General features: G+C 37.3%; 1 protein-coding gene across 3 annotated transcripts in view; it reads right to left on the reverse strand.

Annotated features, from left to right (window-relative positions):
• Nucleotides 1-24318, reverse strand: part of PIK3CB (phosphatidylinositol-4,5-bisphosphate 3-kinase catalytic subunit beta) — a 204185-nt gene that overhangs the window by 42210 nt on the left and 137657 nt on the right. For all 3 annotated transcript variants that reach the window (XM_082625119.1, XM_082625120.1, XM_082625121.1), the window contains 4 exons: nt 23356-23452; nt 19140-19270; nt 16798-16848; nt 2253-2441 (listed from right to left, as the gene is read on the reverse strand). In XM_082625119.1, coding sequence (XP_082481245.1) covers nt 2253-2441; nt 16798-16848; nt 19140-19270; nt 23356-23452 — 468 coding nt within the window. The remainder of the gene's footprint in view (nt 1-2252; nt 2442-16797; nt 16849-19139; nt 19271-23355; nt 23453-24318) is intronic.

The raw sequence follows: 24318 nt of genomic DNA on the forward strand, positions 1-24318 counted from the left end.
TAGGGTTGGGGGAGAAGCCAAAACACACTACTTTTTATTCTGCTGATTTTCTTTTCTAGACTACTAAAAGGGGGAATTAGGATCGTGAAATTCATGCCTTCCCATACTTCCTTACACACATTTAGGTTTTTCTATAAGAATATTAAGTTACACTACAGACTTTCTTCTACCACAATGGAGGAAGTTAAGTTATATCTGAAAACAATGCTTTAGATTTACTCATGGAGATGAGACAAGTATACTAAACTAAACTCCTCAGTGTAAAAATTTCTGCCCCTGGGGTTCAAATAAAGAAATATTAAGCCTGAATTGTCTCATTCCATTTTCTGACAGTTGACATACAAAACCTCCCTCTCAGATTCTTAAGAGTACAGCAAGAAATTTTTTTCTATTCTAATTATATGCAAAATAATAATATGATGCATTTCTTGGATAGGCACTTAGAACTGAATGCTATTCATTGAGAAGTAGGCAAATGTGCCAGTTAAAAAATGCTTATATTCAGGCTTCCCTGGTGGCGCAGTGATTGAGGGTCAGCCTGCCGGTGCAGGGAACGTGGGCTCGTGCCCGGGTCCGGGGGGATCCCGCATGCCGCGGAGCGGCTGGTCCCGTGAGCCATGGCCGCTGAGCCTGCGCTCCGCGGCGGGGGAGGTCACGGCGGTGAGAGGCTCGCGTACCGCAAAAAAAAAAAAAAAAAAACACCTTATATTCAACCATTAGGGGGGTTCATGGAAAACTAACCTTGAATTTAAATAAATAAATGGTTAGAAGACAGCTGTGTCAGGACAATTAAAATCTATCTAGATGACAAAAATAGTTCCTTTTCAGAGTAATTTTCATGTGATCTGTGTAACCAGTTTAAACAAGGCACATCATAGGGCTTCCCTGGTGGCGCAGTGGTTGAGAGTCCGCCTGCCGATGCAGGGGGAACAGGTTCGTGCCCCGCTCTGGGAGGATCCCACATGCCACAGAGCAGCTGGGCCCGTGAGCCATGGCCACTGAGCCTGTGCGTCCGGAGCCTGTGCTCCGCAATGGGCGAGGCCACAGCAGTGAGAGGCCCGCGTACCACAAAAAAATAAATAAATAAATAAATAAACAAGGCACATCATATAATTTTGTAACATGATTCCAAAAAAATTGTTAGACCCTAGGAATAAACTCAAAAGAAATACTTTCTAAACTTAATTTATGAAGTAAAACAATAAAATCAAAGATTTAAAAAAATATACCTGATTAAAAGAAATATACATTTCTTGACTAAATTTTTAAAGTCATTATAGATTTAATAAGACAAGAAATATTTTATAAAGATCAGCTGAATTCAAGTAAGGTGAATATCGTTATTTTAATATGCCAAATGTATTCATTCTGATTAAGAAATAATTTCAAGAATCTTTCTGTACAGCACTGATAACCAAGTGAATTTAATAATGCCAGTGCTTTTTCACATAGTCTTGAAAATTAAATCAAGTAGCTAACATTTGGTGGCTTTTTTTGGATCAAATATTTTTCCCCCTTTTTCTTTTCTGCTTAAAGGCAAATATTCATCAATACTGACCAACTTTAAATAAACAGTAAAATTGATCTGAATGGCTTATGATCTAAAATGTTAACTTTTACAAATAGAGATAATTTTCAAACAATACATATTTATTTTAGGACACTCACTGCAAAGAGTCTTAAGATTAAAACCTTGGAGTTCATTGATGAAACTGTTAGAAGTAGCCCAGAACCTACCACATGCTGGTAGTTATTACAGATGACTACACCAAGACCTAAGTCTTAATTATCTTTAGTAAAAGATATAGAAAACTTACCCGGAATCTGGGATTTTGAAATCTCAAAACTTTCTGGTTTACCATTTAGACCAGAATATGTAAGAGTTTAAAACCTCAAAATTTCTCCTGCAGGGCTTCCCTGGTGGCGCAGTGGTTGAGAGTCCACCTGCCGACGCAGGGGACGCGGGTTCGTGCCCCGGTCCGGGAAGATCCCACGTGCCGCGGAGCGGCTGGGCCCATGAGCCATGGCTGCTGAGCCTGCGCGTCCGGAGCCTGTGCTCCACAGCGGGAGAGGCCACAACAGTGAGAGGCCCGCGTACCGCAAAAAAAAAAAAAAAAAAAAAAAAAAAAATTTCTCCTGCAGAAAATTACCCAACCTTTGGAAACATACCTATGTAGGAAAGGACAAGTTACATGAAATCAACAAAGTAACATATACTGCTGAATGGAGTTACAGAAATGATCTTTTGTTACCTGAGCAACATCCTCAAGTTTATTCCACTTGATTGACAGCAGTAATTTTGGCAATGACTGTGGGAAATTCTCTCTGCAGTCTTGTCGCAAAGTCCAAATAAGATCCATTTCATTCTCACACAGTTGAGACAACGGATCCCTGTCCAAGATTTCTTTCAGTACAGCAAGAAACTTCTTTCCACCTCGACTCTAAGAAAGTAAAATTATTCATTACAGAACTAAACTGTGTAAACATCACGGGCAAACCTTGAACACAGGGGTTAGAGGCACCAACCCTCAAGCAGTAGAAAATCCCTAAATTCACAGATTCAACCAACCACGGTTCACGTAGTACTGCAGTATGTGTTTATTAAAAAAAATCCACTTGTAAGTGGATCTGCACAGTTCAAACCCGTGTTGTTCAAGGGTTAACTACACAATGAATTTTTCAACAATTTATGAGCTTTAAAATTTGAGATATTAACAATCTAATTCTGTAAAAAGTTGGATACCCCTTTTAAAGTTTTTATTAAGCTGAATATTAAATTAGTAAGCTAAGGATGAAGGAAAAAATTATTCTCAGTTTTTTAAAAGGAAGAAAAAAGAATACTGTTAAAAAATCTGTGTGCAAACACTAGGTGGCAGAATTGTAATTTGGATTAAAAAGAAGTCATTATTTGAACTGAGTTTCTCATCTTCCTTTTTTAATTTTTAATTTCTATAAAGAAAAAATCAAAGATGAACCAAATTTATAAAGTTTTTTAAAAAAGTTAATAGGTGCCTTCTTGGCTCTGAGGCATTAAAACATTTAGAGTAAGGACTGAAACTTGGCTAAAAGTAAACAAAAAAAATACAGTTATCCCATTTTCTTTCCCAATCCTTATAAGAACATATTAAAATAAAGAAAATGGACCATACTATGTTTTGGATCCAGACTCTGAATTACACTAACATTAAAAGAAAAAGGGGGGCTTCCCTGGTGGTGCAGTGGTTAAGAATCTGCCTACCAATGCAGGGCACACTGGTTCGAACCCTGGTCTGGGAAGATCCCACACGTCGTGGAGCAACAAAGCCCGTCCGCCACAACTACTGAGCCTGCACTCTAGAGCCCGCGAGCTACAACTACTGAGCCTGTGTGCCACAACTACTGAAGCCTGCGTGCCTAGAGCCTGTGCTCCACAACAAGAGAAGCCACTGCAATGGAAGCCTGCGCACCGCAATGAAGAGAAGCCCCTGCTTGCTGCAACTAGAGAAAGCCCGTGCGCAGCAATGAAGACTCAACGCAGCCAAAAATAAATAAATAAAATAAATTTATTAAATAAAGGAAAGAAAAAGGTACATTTCCCCATACTTAAAGAAAAACTAAACCATTTAGGCGAAAGCATATCCCTTCCTTATCCCCAACCCCCCCAAAAAAATCTCCAGAATTATCTGACAAGATTCTGTAAGGATTTATATTCCATTAGCATATTATTTTGTACTTGAAATTATTTTAACTGGGATTTCATATAAACATTAAACTAAATAAAAGTCACATCACTAATTTTCTAAAGTAGTGAGATTCAAATAGTATATGCATATGTAAAAATAATTAGGATGACATGATTGTCTATGTAGAAAATATGAAAGAATCAACAAAAACACCATTGGAACTAATAAGCAATTACAGCAATTGTGGGATACAAGGTCAATATATAAAAGTAAATCCTTTTCTTATGTATTAGCAATAAATAAGTGGAATTTGAAATTAAAAATGCAATAACATTTACATTAGCACCCCCAAATAAGGAAACAGGTATGAAATTAACAACATACGTACAGGATCTATATGAGAAAACTACAGAACTCTTATGAAAGTAATCAAGGAATTAAACAAATGGAGATATATTCCATTTTCATGGATAAGAATATTGTCAATATTCTTATCCATGAACTGACAATCACAATATTGTCAGTTCTTCCTAACTTAATATCAACAGATTCAATTCAAACACAATTTAAATCCTAGTAAGTTATTATGTGGGTATCAACAAACTGATTCTAAAATTATATGGAAAGGCAAAAGACCCAGAATAGTTAACACAGTATGGAAGAAGAACGACCAAGGTTGAGGGACTTCGCTGGTGGCGGTTTCACATTTCCTTATTTTAAAACTTACTACAGGGACTTCCCCGGTGGTGCAGTGGTTAAGAATCCGCCTGCCAATGCAGGGGACATGGGTTCGAGCCCTGGTCCAGGAAGATCTCACATGCCGCGGAGCAACTAAGCCTGTGCGCCACAACTACTGAGCCTGCACCCTGGAGCCCATGAGCCACAACTACTGATGCCCACACGCCTAGAGCCCGTGCTCTGCAACAAGAGAAGCCACTGCAATGAGAAACCTGCGCACTACAAGGATGAGTAGCCCCCACTCGCGGCAACTGGAGGAAGCCTGCACGCAGCAACGAAGACCCAACACAGACAAGAATAAATAAATAAAATTTATTTTAAAAAAAACAAGGTTGAAGGACCGACACCATCTGACTTAGATGAAAATAAACGTGAAAAGCAAAACTATAAAACTCCTAGAAGAACACAGGAGAAAATCTAGATGACCTTGGGTTTGGCAATAACTTTTTTTTGTTTTTTTGTTTGTTTTTTTTTTTGCGGTACACGGGCCTCTCACTGTTGTGGCCTCTCCCGTTGCGGAGCACAGGCTCCGGACGCGCAGGCCCAGCGGCCATGACTCACGGGACCAGCCGCTCCAAGGCATGTGGGATCCTCCCAGACCGGGACACGAACCCGTGTCCCCTGCATCGGCAGGCGGACTCTCAACCACTGCGCCACCAGGGAAGCCCGGCAATAACTTTTAACCTATAACACCAAATGCATGATCCGTCATTGAAAGAATTGATACCTTGGACTTCATTAAATTTAAAATTATCTGCTCTGCAAAAGATGCTGTCAAGAGAATGAAAAGATAAGGCACAGACTGGGAGAAAATATTTGCAAAAAGACATATCTGATAAAGGACTGTTATCCAAAATATACAACAAACTCTTACAACTCAACAACAAGAAAACAACCAGACAAAAAAATATGGATCAAAGACCTGAACAGACACCTCATCAAATAAGATATACAGTTGGCAAAAATATATATATAAAATGATGTTTAATATCATATGTCAGCAGGGAAATGCAAATTAAAACAAAAATGAAGTATGACTGCATACCTATTAGAATGGCCCAAATCCAGAACATTGACAACATCAAATGCTACTAAGGATGTGGAGCAACTCTTATTCATTGCTGGCAGAAATGCAAAATACTACAATCCCTTAAGAAGACAATTTGGCGATTTCTTACAAAACTAAACATACTCTTACCATACAATCCAGTAATCATGCCCTTTGGCTATTTACCAAAAGAAGTTGAAAACTTATGCCCACACAAAAACCTGTAAACGGATGTTTATTTGGCTTTATTCAAAATTGCCAAAACTTGGAAGCAACCAAGATGTCTTTCAGTAGGTGAATGGATAAACTGTAATACATACAGACAATGAAATATTATTTAGCACTAAAAGAAATGAGCTATCATCCCACAAAAAGACATGTAGGAACCTTAAATGCATATGACTAAGTGAAAGAAGCCAATCTGAAAAGGCTACAGGTAAAATGATGCTGACTACAACATTCTGGAAAAAGGCAAAACTATGGAGACAATAAAAAGATCAGTGGTTGCCAGGGATAGAAGGTAGGGTGAGGGAATGAACAGGCAGAGCACAGATTTGCAAGGCAGAGAAATTACTTGGTATGATATTATAATGATGGATATATGTCATTATACATGTGCCCAAACCCACAGAATGCACAACAGCAAGAATGAAATCTAAGGTAAACTATGGACATTTGAGTGTTATGATTTATTAATATAGATTCATCCTTAGTAATAAATGTACCATTCTGGTGAGTGATGTTGATCATGAGGGAGGCTATACACGTGCAGGGGCACGGATATATGGCAAACCTTTGTACGGTCCTCCCAATTTTGTTGTGAGTCTAAAATGCTCTTAGCAAAAATAAAGTCTTACACACACACACACACACACTCTCTCTATGTATGATTACAGTTTTATATTCAGAGCCTCAATCTAAAAAGGGTATGCTTTATTTTACAAACTTGACTGAATTTCTTTTTTCTTTGCAAAATGATCATGAGAAGTTATCAGAATTTGAAAATGTAACTCCTACACTTACATATAAAAGTGAAACCTGTTACTGCAAACAACAAAAAGTATAAATTGTTCATGCCTGAGAAAGGCAGACTGCTGTTAAGTTAAATAGCGCAAAACCTAGCAGACTACTGTAATTTCATGGATCAAAATTAGACGCTACAGACCTACTGTAAGTAAATATCCTGAAGACTTAGGAATAAATGAAGAGGGAAGAGCAGGGGGTTAGCTGTATAACTGTAGTGTGATTGTTTAATGAGCTATGAAAAGCACAGCACTGGATAAAGCCAAGGTAAAAACAAACAACTACCAGAAATGTGGCAGTAAGCCAAAAAAACCCACAGAATCTTACATCCTTTTACAAAACTCAAAACAATCAGCAACTGATGAACTTACACACATATTAAAATGCTTGCATTAAAAAATGGTAGAGGGCTTCCCCGGTGGCGCAGTGGTTGAGAGTCCGCCTGCTGATGCCGGGGATGCAGGTTCGTGCCCCGGTCCGGGAGGATCCCACATGCCACGGAGTGGCTGGGCCCGTGAGCCATGGCCGCTGAGCCTGTGCGTCCGGAGCCTGTGCTCCGCAATGGGAGAGGCCACAACAGTGAGGGGCCCGCATACCGCAAAAAAAAAAAAAAAAATAATGGTAGAAAGCAATGAAAGTTAACACCTATATTCTCTGCTTTGTTTTTGTTTAGATTTTTCATAATTATATACACATTATGATATAATAGTGATTACTGACCAAAATAAAACACAACATATATATCTTGCAAATGAAAAAAAAGACTATGGCTCTTTCCCATTCCTTACTGGGGTGGTGGGCCTGGAAAACTCATCTGTCATATTCAGAGGGGCTAGAAACTCAAAACAGCGTGTTAGCTGTGTGCTTGTCAAGGATGGAATTAACTATGTGTTGGCCAGACTGACCAACACACAACTGGGGATGAGACAGCCCATGTAGTCAGGGCTGGTGGGAAAGAGACTGAGAAGATGTTTATACGATTGGGAGATTGATTACAGAGGATTGAGCAAATAAGTAAATATGTTAAGGTTCATAGGAATCCAGATTTCTCACTGTCAGAAAAGGTAATTTAAAATATGTTAAGGCAAAGGCTAGAATAAAATCCTGTGGTGGTGAATCCAAATTGGAGACATTGATAAGAACTCATAGTTTTTAACAGACAGATAAAGAAATATATCTCTATGCCTATATATGCTCAAATAGTATGCAGTCAAACACATACTACCTAGTTCTGTTTCAGGAAAAGGCCTAGATGCAATTGCATGCCAAGGGTAATGAGCATACCCAGTGCCCAGAACTTGGATTCTAAATACTTTTAACAAGTAAAAGGAATCAGGTCTCCTGGGAAAAATGACTGAATCCGAAGCTAGGGTAGAGAAAATACCAGATGAGCCTTGGAACACTTTGTTGTACCAGAAAGAAGGAAACGCTCAAAGAATGATAAAGACATGTCAAAAAGACTCAAGACGGAACATGAATGGGTTGCCACTGGCCAAATCTAGGAAAAATCTGAACATCAAAATTAATGACAGTTACTAATTATAAGTCATTAAATAAAACAGAAATCAGAAATCCAATAATTTTTTAAAGTAAATAAATGGGGGAGAAGAAAAACCTCGACCCTATGGTATGTCAACTAACAAATCCAAAAGGAAAATAAATTTGAAAATCAGCATATGGCAAACCACTGTAATAGTACTGGTTCAGGCAAGATATATTAATATTAAAACAAGTGGGTGAAAGTTAGATGTGAAACAGTATGTTTACTTAGTCTCAAAATATGCCCACAAACTACTTACTTATTAACTTTACTGTAGAAAAACCTAGTAGACACTATCCTAACCAAGTGATAATAATTAACATCAATAGTAATGGGACAAGTTGACACTGTTTGCCTTTGAGTAAAATGCAGTAAGAACAAACTACCACTTCAATCTATTTATGCTAAAAATGCGTAGCTGGAATCTGATCGTGACAAAACATTAGGCAAATCCAAACTGAGTGACATTCTACAAAGTAACCGGCTTGTATTCTTAAAAAACATCAGAGTCGTTAAAGATAAGGAAAGATTGAGGAACTATTCTAGAATGAAGAAAACTAAAGACACATGTTAAAGAAATGCAACAAGTAATCCTGGGTTGGATCCTGGACCTATAAAGGACATTACTGAGACAATTGGCTAAATATGAATGGAATGTGTGAATTAGACAACAGAACTGTATCAATATTATTTTCCTGATTTTTATGAATTGATTCTGGTTAGTTATGAGAATGTCCTTGTTTTTAGGAAATATACACTGAAGAATTAACGGATAAAATGTCATGAGGTATGCCACCTCATCTCAAATGATTCAGAAAGAACTGAATACACACACTCAAAACGATAAAACAAATGTGGTAAAATGTTAACCGTTGAGGAAGCTGGATGAAAGTTGTATGGGAATTCTTTGTACTCTTCTCCCAAGTTTTCAGTGAGTTTGAAATTTTTAAAACAATGTTTGCTCTTCCCTTCCCTAAAATTGAAGGCTGTAAAGACTCCAATCATTCTACTAAGAAAACATTCTAGGTAGATCCCCAGAACCTCTGAACTAAAGGCTGAGTCATCATCTTCATTAACAAAAGCCAGCCATTAAGATTTTGTGTCTGGGTTTCCGCAATTAGAAAATAAGACAGGGCTTCCCTGGTGGCGCAGTGGTTGGGAATCCGCCTGCCGATGCAGGGGACACGGGTTTGTGCCCCGGTCCGGGAAGATCCCACATGCCGCGGAGTGGCTGGGCCCGTGAGCCATGGCCGCTGAGCCTGTGCGTCCGGAGCCTGTGCTCCGCAACGGGAGAGGCCACAGCAGTGAGAGGCCCGCGTACCGCAAAAAAAAAAAAAAAAAAAAAAAAAGAAGAAGAAAATAAGACAAACTTGATAACACACATTTTAAATTAGAGCGGGGTTTCTCAACCCCCATGCTCTCTTGTTGTAGGAGGATGGTCCTGTACATGGTAGACAGTTTAGCAGCCCCTGAACTCTACTCACTACGTGTCAGAAACAACCTCCCATGACTTGAGACAACTAAGAAAATTTTGAGACAATGCCAAATGCCCCACTGAAGGCAAAATAGCCTCAGGTTGAGAACCACTGGATAGGAAGATCAAAAGCTGCCAATTCAATAATCATAATTCACAAAGATCACATTTTTTTTCTATTCTACAGACCCACCATCCTTGGCAACCACCTGTTTTAAAAAATGCCAACACTGGGACTTCCCTGCTGGTCCAGTGGTAAAGAATCCACCTTACAATGCAGGGGATGCAGGTTTGATCCCTGGTCAGGGAACTAAGATCCAACATGCCATGGGGCAACTAAGCCCATGAGCCTCAACTAGAGAGCCTGCGTGCCGCAAACTACAGAGCCCATGTGCTCTGGAACCCTCACGCCACAACTACAGAGCCCACGTGCCCTGGAGCCTCCGTGCCACAACTAGAGAGAAGCCCATGCACAGCAACAAAGATCCCGTGTGCCTCAACTAAGACCTGATGCAGCCAAAAAGAAAAAGAAAAAAAAAATTGCCAACACCTATTAGGCTTAACACCATCAAAAGAACAGAAGTGTTGGGAAGGATATGGAAAAACTGGAATCCTTTTGCAGTTGGTGGGAATGTAAAATGGTACAGCCACTGTGGAAAACACTGGCAGTTCCTCAAAAAATGAAAAATAGAATTACCATATGATCGAGCAATTCTACTTCTGGGTATATACCCAAAACAATTGAAAGCAACATCTCAAAAATATATTGTACACTCACGTTCACAGCAGCATTATTCACAACAGCTAAAATGTGGATGCGAACCAAGGGTCCATTGATGAATGAATGGATAAACAAAATCTGGTTCATACATACAATGGAATATTATTCAGCCTTAAAAAGGAAGGAAATTTTGACATGCTATAACATGAATGAACCTTAAAGACATTACACTAAGTGAAATAAGCCAGTCACAGGAAGATAAAATACTGTATGATTCCATTTATATGAGGTTTCTAGAATGGTCAAATTCATAGAGACAGAAAGTAGAACAGTGGATGTCACGGTCTGAGGGGAAGGGAAAATGGGGAGTTGTTTAATGGAAAAAGAGTTTCAATTTTGCAAGATTAAAAAGTTCTGGAAATCAACTGCATAACAATGTTTTAAGTATATTGTGAATATACTTAACACTTGTGAGCTGTACATTTGAAAATGATTAAAACGGTAAACTTTATGTGTACTTTACCACAATTAAAACATTTTTTTTAATTCCAAAAGCAGGTTTAAGTTCCTTAGTAAGGTGTTGGTAAATCAAAAATAAATTTTATGTGTGTACATATTATATGTATACATGTTTAATATATATATATATATATATATATACACCTATAAATGTACACACACACAATTCAACAAGTCAACTTACCATGATCTTATTAAGGAATGTAATGCTCTTGGCATATACATGAAAGTGGATTACACAGTGGAATGAGAACTTAGTTCTCTTCACTCCTTTCATTCAAAAGACCATGAAGTGCCTTAAGTATTTAAAAATACTAATCAGTGGGACTTCCCTGGTGGTCCAGTGGCTAAGAATCCACCTTCCAATGCAGGGGACGCGGGCTCGATCTCTGGTTGGGGAACTAAGATCCCACATGCCGCGGGGCAACTAAGCCTGCATGCTGCAACTACTGAGCCCGCACACCACAACTAAAGAGAAGCCCGCACCACAACAAAAGATCTCGCATGCTGCAACGAAGATCCGCGGGCTGCAACTAAGACCTAACGCAGCCAAATAAATAAATAAAAATATAAATATAAAAATATAAAAATATAAATCAGTAACAGTTCTAGGATACAAGGGAAAATGCATAACACAGGAATCCTTTAATGAGAGAAAGTAGATAGGATCAGGGATCAGATCTGCTGAGATTCGAGTGGTAGTGAAACACACAGTTCCAGGAGGCATTCCGGCTCAGAATCAGAGGATACAGGGATGAGAGGAGGCCATGGGGAATCGTCAGGGGAGTTATCACAGGATCTGCATATGGAACAGCTGCTTTGGTCAGGCATGCCCCTTGCTCTGTTTATGCTGAGCTGAAACAGCAATGGGATCAGCCCTAGACTAAGGTGAGGAACATGGGTACTGAGTCATAAGGAGCCACCTGATCTCAGAAACTATGGAAATCTTCATACAGGAGACCCACTGTCAGCACAGTCTACCCTAAGTCTTACAGATATTGAACACAGATTACAGTGAATAAGCAAACAACCAGGGAGTCACAAGTACAAAAGAGCTAAACTAAGAATCACCAAATATTGAGAAAAACCCATATGAAGACAGATAGATGTCAAAAGCAGAAGCAAGACCACTTCAAAAACAAGATTATTTAATTCCTCAGAGAGAACTAAGGTGACATTATAGCCATGAAAAAGGAATTAACAGAAATCTTTTAAAAGATTAACAAAATTTTGAAAAGAAAAAAGGAACAAACTCCAACCTGACTAATAATAAAAGAATGCAAGTTAAAATAATGTGACACCATTTTTATGTTCACAGTGTGGGTGTGTTGTAAATTTTACCTGTTTTAGGGTATGCAATTTGTCAGAATTCTTATTAAAAAGGGACATACTTTTCAATCTATAATTTCATTTCTAGGAATCCATTGTACAAAATACAGACATGTATATAAAGATGTACAAAGTATTCATTGCAACACAGCTTCAGTGGAAAATAATTAGAAATAAGCAAAACATCCATCAGTAGAGGTATGAATATTTAATAACTAATGGCTACCAATAATTAATGCCATGAAATATAAACAAGGCTTTATAAAGAGAGCAGTGGAGCTCTTCATACAGACATGACAAGATCCATAAAATGCGTTACATGAAAAAGGACGAAAGATCTCATATATTTTTAAAATATATAGATATTTACACACAAAGCTAAACTGCTTATATAGTTATCTCTGGGCGAGAAAGGTAAGTGGCAGTTATTTTAAAAACTTTCATTTTTGGTTTCACACAATTTATTAATGTACCCACCAAAAAAAAAAAATACATCAAACCTGGGCAAGAGGGACTTCCCTGGTGGTCCAGTGGCTAAGACTCCACACTCCCAATGCAGGGGGACTGGGTTTGATCCCTGCTCAGGGAACTAGATCCCACATGCTGCAACTAAGAGTTTGCGTGCCACAACTAAAGATCCCACATGCAGCAACTACAAGATCCCGCATGTCGCAACTAAAGATCCCGCATGCCGCAGATAAAAAAGATCCTGCATACCACAAAGATCATCTTGTACATGGGATTATTAAAAAAAAAAAAAAATCCAGGCAAGAATATTGCATCGGCAGTAAGGAGGGAACTCTCTGATTTAGGTAAGGTAGCAGTAGATCACAGCAGAAATAATAAAAATTAATTCACGCTTCTGATGTTCAAGGAGCAATATTAAGACTAATAAAAGGTAACTAAAAATAGGCATAAGAATGAAGATAGGCCCATATAAGTGTTATTTCTTTCTTTTTTTTTTTTTTTTTTTTTTTTGTGGTACGCGGGCCTCTCACTGTTGTGGCCTCTCCCGTTGAGGAGCACAGGCTCCGGATGCGCAGGCTCAACGGCCATGGCTCACGGGCCCAGCCCTTCCGCGGCATGTGGGATCTTCCCGGACCGGGGCACGAACCCACGTCCCCTGCATCAGCAGGCGGACTCTCAACCACTGCGCCACCAGGGAAGCCCAATTTCTTAAACTGTAATTATATGTTTCAGTAATTGCCAGACAAGCTGGTAAGTGTATACTTATAATAAACTTACTTCAGGGCTTCCCTGGTGGCGCAGGGGTTGAGAGTCCGCCTGCCGATGCAGGGGACGTGGGTTCGTGCCCCGGTCCGGGAAGATCCCACATGCCGCGGAGCGGCTGGGCCCGTGAGCCATGGCCGCTGAGCCTGCGTGTCCGGAGCCTGTGCTCCGCAACGGGAGAGGCCACAACAGTGAGAGGCCCGCGTACCGCAAAAAAAAAAACAAAAAACAAAAAACAACTTACTTCATTAAAGAGAGCTACACTTGACCCTTGAACAACATGGGGATTAGGGATGCAGACCACCTGCACAGTCAAAAATCTATGTATAATTTTACAGTTGATACTCTGTACCCAAGGTTCTGCATCCATGAATTCAATCAAACTGCAGATCATGTGGTACTGTAGTACCTATTTAATGAAAAAAAATCTGTGTTTAAGAGGACCCACACAGTTCAAACCTGTGTTGTTCAAGGGTCAACTGTACTCTTAAAGTATTTGTAGTAGCAGATAACTTGCACTGAAAGGCTACTGAAATTTTTGAGAACTCTAATGGTAAGGCAGAAAACAGCCTGCGGAACAGCCAAAACAATCTTGAGAAAGAAGAATGGAACTGGAGCAATCACGCTCCCTGACTTCAGACTATGCTATAAAGCTACAGTAATCAAAACAGTATGGTACTGGCACAAAAACAGACACATAGATCAATGGAACCGAACAGAAAGCTCAGGAATAAATCCGCACACTTATGGTCAATTAATCTACAACAAAGAAGGCAAGAATACACGATGGAGAAGACAGTCTCTTCAATAAGCTGCACTGGGAAAACCAGACAGCTACATGTAAAAGAATGAAATCAGAACATTCTCTAACACCACATACAAAAATAAACTCAAAATGGTACTATAAAAATCCTAGTGGAAAACATAGGCAAAACACTCTGACATGAATCAGAGCAATATTTTTTTGGATCTGTCTCCTAGAGTAACTGAAACAAAAGCAAAAATAAACAAATGGGACACAATTAAACTTAGAAGCTTTTGCAAAAAGGAAATCGTAAACAAAGTGAAAAGACAACCTACAGAATGGGAGAAAACATTTTCAAACGATGCAAGCAACAATGGATTAATTTCCAAAATATACAAACAGCTTTTACAGCTCAATATCAAAAACAAACAAACAACCCAATAGAAAGATGGGCAGAACACCTAAATAGACATTTCTCCAAAGAAGACGTACAGATGGAAACAGGCACAGGAAAAGATGATCGACATCTCTAATTATTAGAGAAATGCAAATCAAAACAACAATGAGGTACTACCTCACACCAGTCAGAATGGCCATCAACAAAAAGTCTACAATTAAGAAATGCTGGCAAGGGTGTATAGAAAAGGGAACCTTACTACACTGTTGGTGGGAATGTAAACTGGTGCAGCCACAATGGAAAACAGTATGGAGTTTCCTTAAAAAACTAAAAATAGAGTGGCCATATGATCCAACCATTCCACTCCTGAGCATATATCTGGAAAAGATGAAAACTCTAATTTGAAAATATCCATGCACACTGATGTTCATAGCAGCACTATTTACAACAGCCGAAACATGGAAGCAAACTAAATGTCCAATGATAGACGAACAGATAAAGATGTGGTATTTGCATGTACACACACACACACACACACACACACATGCCACAATGGAATATTAGTCATAAAAGAATGAAATAATTCCTATTGTACAGCACAGGGAACTACATTCAATATCCTGTGATAAACCATAATGGAAAAGAATATGTGTATATGTATATATATAACTGAATCAGTTTGCTGTATAGTAGATATTAATACAACATTGTAAATCAACTATACTTCAATAAATTTTTTAAAAAATGAAATAATGCGATTTGCAGCAACATGGATGAACCTAGAGATTATCATACTAAGTGAACATACAAATGTACTTATCTACAAAATAGAAATAGAAAGAGACATAGAAAACAAACATACAGTTACCAAAGGGGGTAAGGTGGAGGGGATAAACTAGGAGTTTGGGATTACAGATACACACTACTATATATAAAATAGATAATCAACTATATTCAATATCTTGTAATAATCTATAATGGAAAAGAATGTGAAAAAATTATATAAATATATATGAAACCGAATCAGTTTGCTGTACACCTGAAACACTGTAAATCAACTATACTCCAATTAAAAAAGAAAAAAAGGTCTTCCCTGGTGGTGCAGTGGTTGAGAGTCTGCCTGCCAATGCAGGGGACACGGGTTCGTGCCCCAGTCTGGGAAGATCCCACATGCTGCAGAGCGGCTGGGCCTGTGAGCCATGGCCACTGAGCCTGCGTGTCCGGAGCCTGTGCTCTGCAATGGGAGAGGCCACAACAGTGAGAGGCCCGCATACCGCAAAAAAAAAGAAAGAAAAAAAGAAAAGAAAGAAAGGGAAACAAACGAAAAAAGAAGACAGCCTGGGCCAGATGTTTCTCCGACTAACCAACATTAAATAGTGCTTTCATTCTGTGTAAATAACAAAAGCATATACATTATCTCCATTTGCCTCCTGGCTTCTATCTAGTTACCATTCTATATAGAATGGCATTACTAAAGTCACTTGAAAGTTATAAACTGGTGACATGAAAAGAAAAAAACAGATTAAAACTCAGCAAAGTCTTAAAGTGAAAGTCAAAAAATTAAATTAAAAAATATAGATGGTAGAAATAGTATATATATTGTAAACTAAATAAACAAAGTAATCTATTTTGTAGTCTTTGGGCAGAAACTATGGGAATGGTGTATGTAGCAGAGACTGCTATTTGTCTCTCAAATGCATTCTCCCCTTCTTACTTTATTAAGTACAATCTCTTACTCTTAGCCAAGCACGGGACTGCCGGCTAACGACTACATTTACAAGCCTCACTGATAGTTAGGTATGGCCATATGACTAAGTTATGGCTAGTCAGACATGAGCAGAAATGAAGCATATTAATGATATCCTCAAAAAGAATGGGTACAGCCTCTAGTTTTGCTTTTCCTGTTCCTGTGGGCTGGAAAGTAGTAATGTAGGAAGCTGAAGCACCAATATTACATGAGACAAAAACTACGTATCAACACGAAAGAGCGCCAAGATGCAAGAAACCTGGGTCCCCAGCATTGCGAAACCTGCCTTGAATATATCTGCTCTGTTATATCAGAGAAATAAAGAAACTTACAGCCTCCTCATCCAACTGAATAATATTAAAACAGATGGTACTGTTAATCTATGAAGTGTCATAGCACCCCGTACAGACTACCTGCTGAACCTGTGCTTGTATCAGAAAAGGGCTTACCAGCTGAACACGGACCAACCACAAACAGCTGCCATTTAACAAAATACTAGCATGTTCATACTCACACACACTCAGACTGTTCTTGCATATGAGTAAGGTCTCCGGTAAGACAGGAAGGTAGCTCATACCGAACACAACTCTGGAATCATGGCTACTTGAAAACCTTGATACTTACTGATACATTGGTACTATCACTGCTTGCAATCTCAGCTGCCTTTTCAATAATCTGTTTAAAAGAATTAAGAAAATTAAACTTCGGCTCTTGTACTCGTAAACTTTTAAGTGTAAATTACTACACTTGTACATAGACTATAAGGAGCTACATATGATCTGGCATTTCTATGGTTTATAACCTAAGCATGAATTTTAAATGCGAAATGGTATTATGCAGGGATTCCCAGTCTTCAAACTCTTGACAACCAGGAAGCAATGGTATTACTATAAAGGACTGTTAACTCCCAGGGTACACTAGGACTGTCTATAGATAAAATAAGCAGTGGCTTGTATATGTGAACGAAACTTTAATATAGGTAAATATTTTCTGGTTAAGAAAATGCAAAGTTATGCAAGAGTTATGAAACAAAGAATAAGTTTTTGTCATTTGTCATGTTTTCTTCTGAATTAACAGATATCAAAAGTAGAAGTAATGTCAAGGGAGAACATAAAAATATTTTTAAAATTCATCAAGTTCAAAAGAGGCCCTGATTCTTGAAAAGATGGGGAACCCACTAGTCTACTGGGAAGGCTCAGCAGGTAAAAAAAATCTGAAGATCCATGTCCAGTTACTGAGTTGACTAATTCTCCACAAATCATTTAACTGAATCCTTATGTGTAAAATGTACTGGTAATTTCCATCCTATTTCATAAGGTTGTTATGTGATAAAATGAGATTATATTTAATAAAATTAAGCAATAACCATAAAAGTTGATTTGAAAAGCAAAATGTATACAAGTACAGCAAAAAACATTAAATAAAAATACAAGGAACTTTCACTTTTTATATCTGCATTATATTTTTAATGATCATATATGAAATTGTACAATTAAAAGAAAACCAATAAATATAAATATGTTATACATATTTAAAGACTAAAATCTCCATCCCAAGTAGATCTTCAAAGACAGACTCTCTACGGGATCAGAAAGGCAAAAGCAAAGTTTAGTGGCCAGTTGTAGACGACTCTGTTGACAACAATGCTGAAACGGAACATTTTAAAGAAACTGGATTTATCTTGAAATATTAGATTAAAAATACTTAAATTTGCCCAAGATGTTATATTTGTAAAAACACTTCAAAAAGCAACTCATTTGATCCAAAAGAAACTATAAATGACCATTGAACACATACCATAATTGAACACAAAAAAAGTCAGAGCTTGGACTTTTAACTGTATCACAAGTAGCTATAGTTTATGGATAAATTCCTATTCTAAGGAATAAAGCCATAGCAGAAATGTAATGGATGCATTAAAGTGTACCTTCTTCTACTCTATGTAACACTAAGGTATATGGTTCTTGACATGTGAGATTTCTACTATTGTAATAATCACAAATTTTAATTTTGTTGTATATTACTGATCGGAAGAACAGTTTAAAAAATGAAATGAAAAATTACTTCTAACGTGGATAAAATTCAACTAAATTGAAAGTAAAGAAACATTTGAGTTACATTAATTTAATTTACATACTATATTTAAAATCTACTCTGTATAGGTCTGATAGTGCTGAATGTTAAATACAATTAAGTGTATAGGTAGATTCGTTGAAATTTTAGTATAATACCAATTTTTAAAGGCAGCTTGGTCTCACATGGATTAAGTAAATCAAATAAAATTCCTGTTTATTATTTGAGAATTTGCTCAAAGATTTCCTCACGAAAATCAGCATCAATCATACCTGAAACAAAGAGGCCAAACCTGAAGGTACAACATATGACAGCTCAGCTCTCTTAGCATATAAATGATCACAGCCCAGTTTTCAACCCCCACCAGACACTCTCCATATCCCCAAAACATGCAGCTTGTAGACTTAGGAAATGTGTTGAGAAACAGAAGCCCTTGCTATAGATTCTACAAAAATAACAGCACCTTAGGAAGTCCTACTATATTAATATTCAACATAAATAATCTGTTCTTTGAATACCAACTCTAACACAGTAGTGATTGTCTTTGATCTAACCAACATGCTGGGCACGTTTCACATGTTTATTAGAGTTACATATGAATGCATTTATAGCCCTTGTAACTGAAAAGGACCTCAGAGAACAATTATGATTTCCTCATTTTATAAATGAGGAATCTGAACTCCAGAGGGGCCATGTCTCACTCGGTCAGTGATAAAGCCAGTACTAAATACAGTTGGCTTCCTGCTCAGTGGTCTTTCCACTGAACCAAGATGTAAATGTATACGACGTCTTGAAAGAGAAAGACATATATCACTTAAATGATAAACATATAGAGCCGAGAACTAATAATCCAATTATTTCATACACAGTGGACCTTTAAATAATTAGCTTACCTTATCAAAGGGAGGATAGTAATAAGGTTGTTTTTTATTCTCTGGGAATCTGATGTGCAAAGCTGTTGCATTTTCAGTATATGGATTTGTTTGAACAGTTCCCATTGGATTCAACATTTCTTCAAGTTCATCTAAAACATGCAAATAATTTTGATTCTTAGGAAAATGTTTTTGAAACTAAAACAAAACTTTAATTGATTTCAATCCATTACTTTAAAAGCGTGTCACCTAAGGAAGTTCGGCAGACAGTATCAGTAAGCCTCTAATTATCTTAATGCTTGGCACAAAATTTGAATATGAGTTTATATACATCTTTAAAATGAAAAAGTTAACAGGAATTAATAGCTACCTCACCTCTTTCTTCAAATGTGTTCAAGTATTCTCAATCTACAAAAAAAAAAAAATTGGAACTGCTCTCGTCCCATCAAAATTAGGTGGTCTATAGGAATTTTTATTATTTCATCACTATATATCAATTTCTTAATCACATATGTTCTGATTTCCATGGTCATCACAGTACCCAAACTGATATTTTGAGAGTCGTTAGTAACATTCCTTTTTTTTTTTTGCGGTATGCGGGCCTCTCACTGCTGTGGCCTCCCCCGTTGCGGAGCACAGGCTCCGGACGCGCAGGCCCAGCGGCCATGGCTCACGGGCCCAGCCGCTCCGCGGCATATGGGATCCTCCCAGACCGGGGCACGAACCCGTATCCCCTGCATCGGCAGGCGGACTCTCAACCACTGCGCCACCAGGGAGGCCCAGTAACATTCCTTTTGACAAACCTAATGTTGGTAATGTTTCTCTATGATCTCATAACTGCTGATGTAGTTAAACACCTTCTCTGGTAGTTTCACAAACATTCCATCCAAGTGGTACTTCTTTTTTTTTTTTTTTTCCCAAGTGGTACTTCTTTAACCTCACCAACTGTGACATTCTTCAAGGCACTCCCTCCTCTTCTCTACCACCCTAAATATGTTCCATTCACAGATTGGGCATGGCAATCAGAATTTCAATGTTATCTTAAACCCTAGAGCTCATATAACTTTCTCATTTCACAGAGAAGTAAACTGCTGAAGAGACACTAAACTCTGAGAAAACAAGAGTTAGCAGTACAAACTAAAGTCTCCCCTCTGCAAACTAATTTCTCTTTTCTTATAACTGATTTTTTGCACAGTTGTTCTTTTGTACTTCCTAAGGAAATAAAAGATACAAGTACATTCTGTCCAGGCCTAATGTCCAGGTAGTATGCACACTGAGAATTATCTCCCAAAGCTGGAAAATCTTTACTAAGTATTGGGTGGTCCAAAAGGTTCGTTCAGTTTTTTCCGTAAGATGGCTCTAATAGCACTTAGTTGTCTTTAACTTCATTCGAAACAATTTTGTTAGATTGTATGTGACAGCTGTCATATAAGCGTGCATTTAAAAAAAAGACTTATCAAAATTGGTGAATTTTTGTGTAGACATTTTAATATTGAAGATGGAAGAAAAAAAGCAACATTTTCGGCATATTATGCTTTATTATTTCAAGAAACGTAAAACGCAACTGAAACACAAAAAGATTTGTGCAGTGTATGGAGAAGGTTCTATGACTGTTCGAATGCGTCAAAAGTGGTTTGCGAAGTTTCGTGTCATAGATTTCTCGCTGGATGATGCTCCACGGTCGGGTGGAACAGTTGAAGTTGACAGCTATCAAATCGAGACATCAACTGAGAACAATCAACGTTATACCACACGGGAGACAGACGACATACTCAAAATATCCAAATCAAGTGCTGAAAATCATGTGCACCAGCTTGGTTATGTGAATTGCTCTGATGTTTGGGTTCCACATAAGTTAAGCAAAAAAAAAAAACCTTCTTAACCATATTTCCGCATGCAATTCTCTACTGAAATGTAATGAAAGCATTCCGTTTTTAAAACAAATTGTGACGGGAGATGAAAAGTGGATGCTGTACAACAATGTGGAATGGGAGAAATCGCGGGGCAAGCGAAGTGAACCACTACCAACCACACCAAAGGCCGGTCTTCAACCAAAGAAGGTGATGTTGTGCATATGGTGGGATTGGAAGGGAGTCATCCATTATGAGCTCCTTCCGGAAAACAAAACAATTAATTCCAACAAGTACTGCTCCCAATTAGACCAAGTGAAAGCGGCACTCGACAAAAAGTGTCTGGAATTGGTCAACAGACTGATCTAAAACGCATAATCTTCCATTAGGATAATACAAGACTGCATGTTTCTTTGATGACCAGGCAAAAACTGTTACAGCTTGGCTGGAAAGTTCTGATTCATCAGGCTGTATTCGCCAGACATTGCACCTTCGGATTTCCACTGATTTTGGTCTTTACAAAATTCTCTTAATGGAAAAAATTTCAATTCCCTGGAAGACTGTAAAAGGCACCTGGACCAGTTCTTTTCTCAAAAAGATAAAAAGTTTTGGGAAGGTGGAATTATGAAGTTGCCTGAAAAATGGCAGAAGGTGGTGGAACAAAAAGGTGACTATGTTGTTCAATAAAGTTCTTGGTGAAAATGAAAAATGTGTCTTTGATTTTTACTTAAAAAACCGAAGGCACTTTTTTGACCCATCCAATATTTACAAGTTTCAGCTCCTTAATCAACCCTTTGCTTATCTTGTTTAATACTCTCACATCTCACAGATTCCATTTTGACCTGGACTGAAGGAATTCTCATAATTTATACACTTCTGAAGCTGATTTCTCAGCAAATTAATATCCTATATTTGTGCTATCTAGTAGCGTTATATTTATTAGTCCTATCAAATGCAACCTATCTAAAGTCAAGTGTAGCAATTTAGTATTATCTGCCCCAAACATATGGAGAACAGAACACTGCACAGAATATGCTATTTTATTTAAGAATAGGAAGAAAAGTAGAAATTTATATTTGTATTTTCTGCTATATACATGAAGAATTCTGGAAATATAAAAGCAACCAATAAATGTGATTATAAACCTTCTAATGATGACCTAGGTACTCTAGAAATTAGAGTATTTGTAGTTCCTGTGTTTCTGGCTTGCTCGTACTAGGATAAATGTGATTCTAGAACCAAACATGCAGAACAAACATCTTTTGTTAGAGATAAATTCAGGCCATGATATGCCAAGTTAATTGCAAAAAATTGTCAATTTTTCTAAAAATATCAGTTTAAGTTGCTTACTGATTTTGGAGAACATGTGTGAGTCTAAATTAAGATTTTCAAAAAAGTTTACTGCTGAAATGAATAATTTTTACTCTAACTGTGAAACTACAGTTCCTCTTAAGAAGAGCACACTGCTCTCCTATATTTGGGGAATAATGTGCTTAGTGAAAATTATTGGAGGTATATGCAGGAAAGGGTAGGAATAAAAGAATATACACAAATAAAATGCTGGGATGTGAGCACTTTATAAATATGTTCATGGATAACTGATTATCCAAAAACAATTTCTCAGGTAGCAATTACTAAAATAGAACATTTTTAAATGTCTGTCACCCACAAAATAATTTTTAAATGCAAGTAAGGGCACAATTTTACTATATATATTAACCAACTATGAAGACCAAAAAAAAACCCTCACTATCATAATGCAAAGATAACACTGAAAATTTCCCACATTTGGGAAAGCAGTAGGAACAATGGAAAGAGTCAAGCAATCTTTTGCACAAATCCTAGGTTTGAAGAACCAATTATGTAAGACTGACTTATGGCTGAACTTCACTTTTCTCATCTATAAAATGGGACAAAGCCATCTACCTCACAGGGATACTCTGAGTAGGATTTGAGAAATATAGGCTTGTGGAAGGTGTTCCTCTTAGCTCAAATTTCAAGATAACACCAACTAAAGAGGAAGTGTCTTTACTATCCTTCCCATGCTAGTTAATGTTCCTTCTAGTGCAGAAGCAGAAATTTAGTACAACTAGGAACCACAGAGATTGTTATAAAGAAGACATTGTTCCTTAGGAGAATGTCTCAAAAACCTGTAACAATAAACATTTAAAGTGAGAAAATAGTTATCAAAATAAATATATTCAGATACAAATCACTTCTAAGTATATTAAAATAATCTTGGGAAATCTGTTTTGGAATAAACAATAAAAATACGAAAAGATGGTTTCTTTACCGGACTGAAAAAAGAGTGAGTCATAAAAAAATGTTAACTAGTCCACATGCCAAAAATTATTCTTTAACACTAAGGATTAGGATGTAAATCTTACCAGGAAATGAAGACCAGCTGTGCAATATTATATCTCCAGATCTCAACTGTCCTTTAAAGTCAAAAACCATCGTATTTACCCAGGCTACAGGATAATCCTGTTGAAAAGATACCACTGCATAAATATACTAAGAATAAACTTTAAGGTGTGAACACGCACATACCCTTTGCTTCAATAATGTTAGTTCTAGAAGTTTCTAGCTTTCTAGATGATTTCCTCCAAAACCATCCAATATAAAAACAAGATGTACATGGAAAGATGTTCAACATCTTTATAATGGTTAAAGAAAATCCTAAAAGCCAATTAATGTCTCAGAATAAAACACGGTATCCAAAAAGTAGAATATTTATTGTGCAGCCATTGCAAACGATGAAGAATTTTTAATGATTCAAGAAAATATGTGTGATATGTTAGATTATATGTTTTAAGAGCTTTCAGTCTATATAAATCTTAATTTAGCAGAAGGCAATGTCTCTAGAACTTATTTATATTTCTAAAAAGGAAGCACCAAGCTATTAGGACTTTTACGTAGACACTCAGACTAATTAATCTGGTCACAGTCTATGAAAGAACTATAAATACTTGAACACTGAGTAAAATTCTCTATCAGTGGAGGAAAAAAACTAAGGAAATAACTCTTATGTGACTTTTTAGACAATAAAATTCATTTAAAAAAAATTATATGATAATAACCAGAGGAAAGGCTTATATTCTCATGTTAGGAATAAAAGGATACAAATTCATGTAGATAAATATAGTCACCAGACTTTTTTAAATTCATAAAATTCATGTCTCCATCCTCCAAAAAGAAACTTTCCATAAAGAAAATTAAAAAGACTTGAATAAAAATATGAAATGGAAGATGAGAACATAAGAACACGTTCACCATCCTTTATCCACAATTTCAAAGTCCAAGAAACTCTGACAACTAAAGCTTTGTTCGTAACTCATTTAACAGTAAAA

The sequence above is a fragment of the Mesoplodon mirus genome, assembly GCF_964341445.2.
Source record: "Mesoplodon mirus genome assembly, chromosome: 6".
In the NCBI taxonomy this organism is placed as follows: Eukaryota; Metazoa; Chordata; class Mammalia; order Artiodactyla; family Ziphiidae; genus Mesoplodon; species Mesoplodon mirus.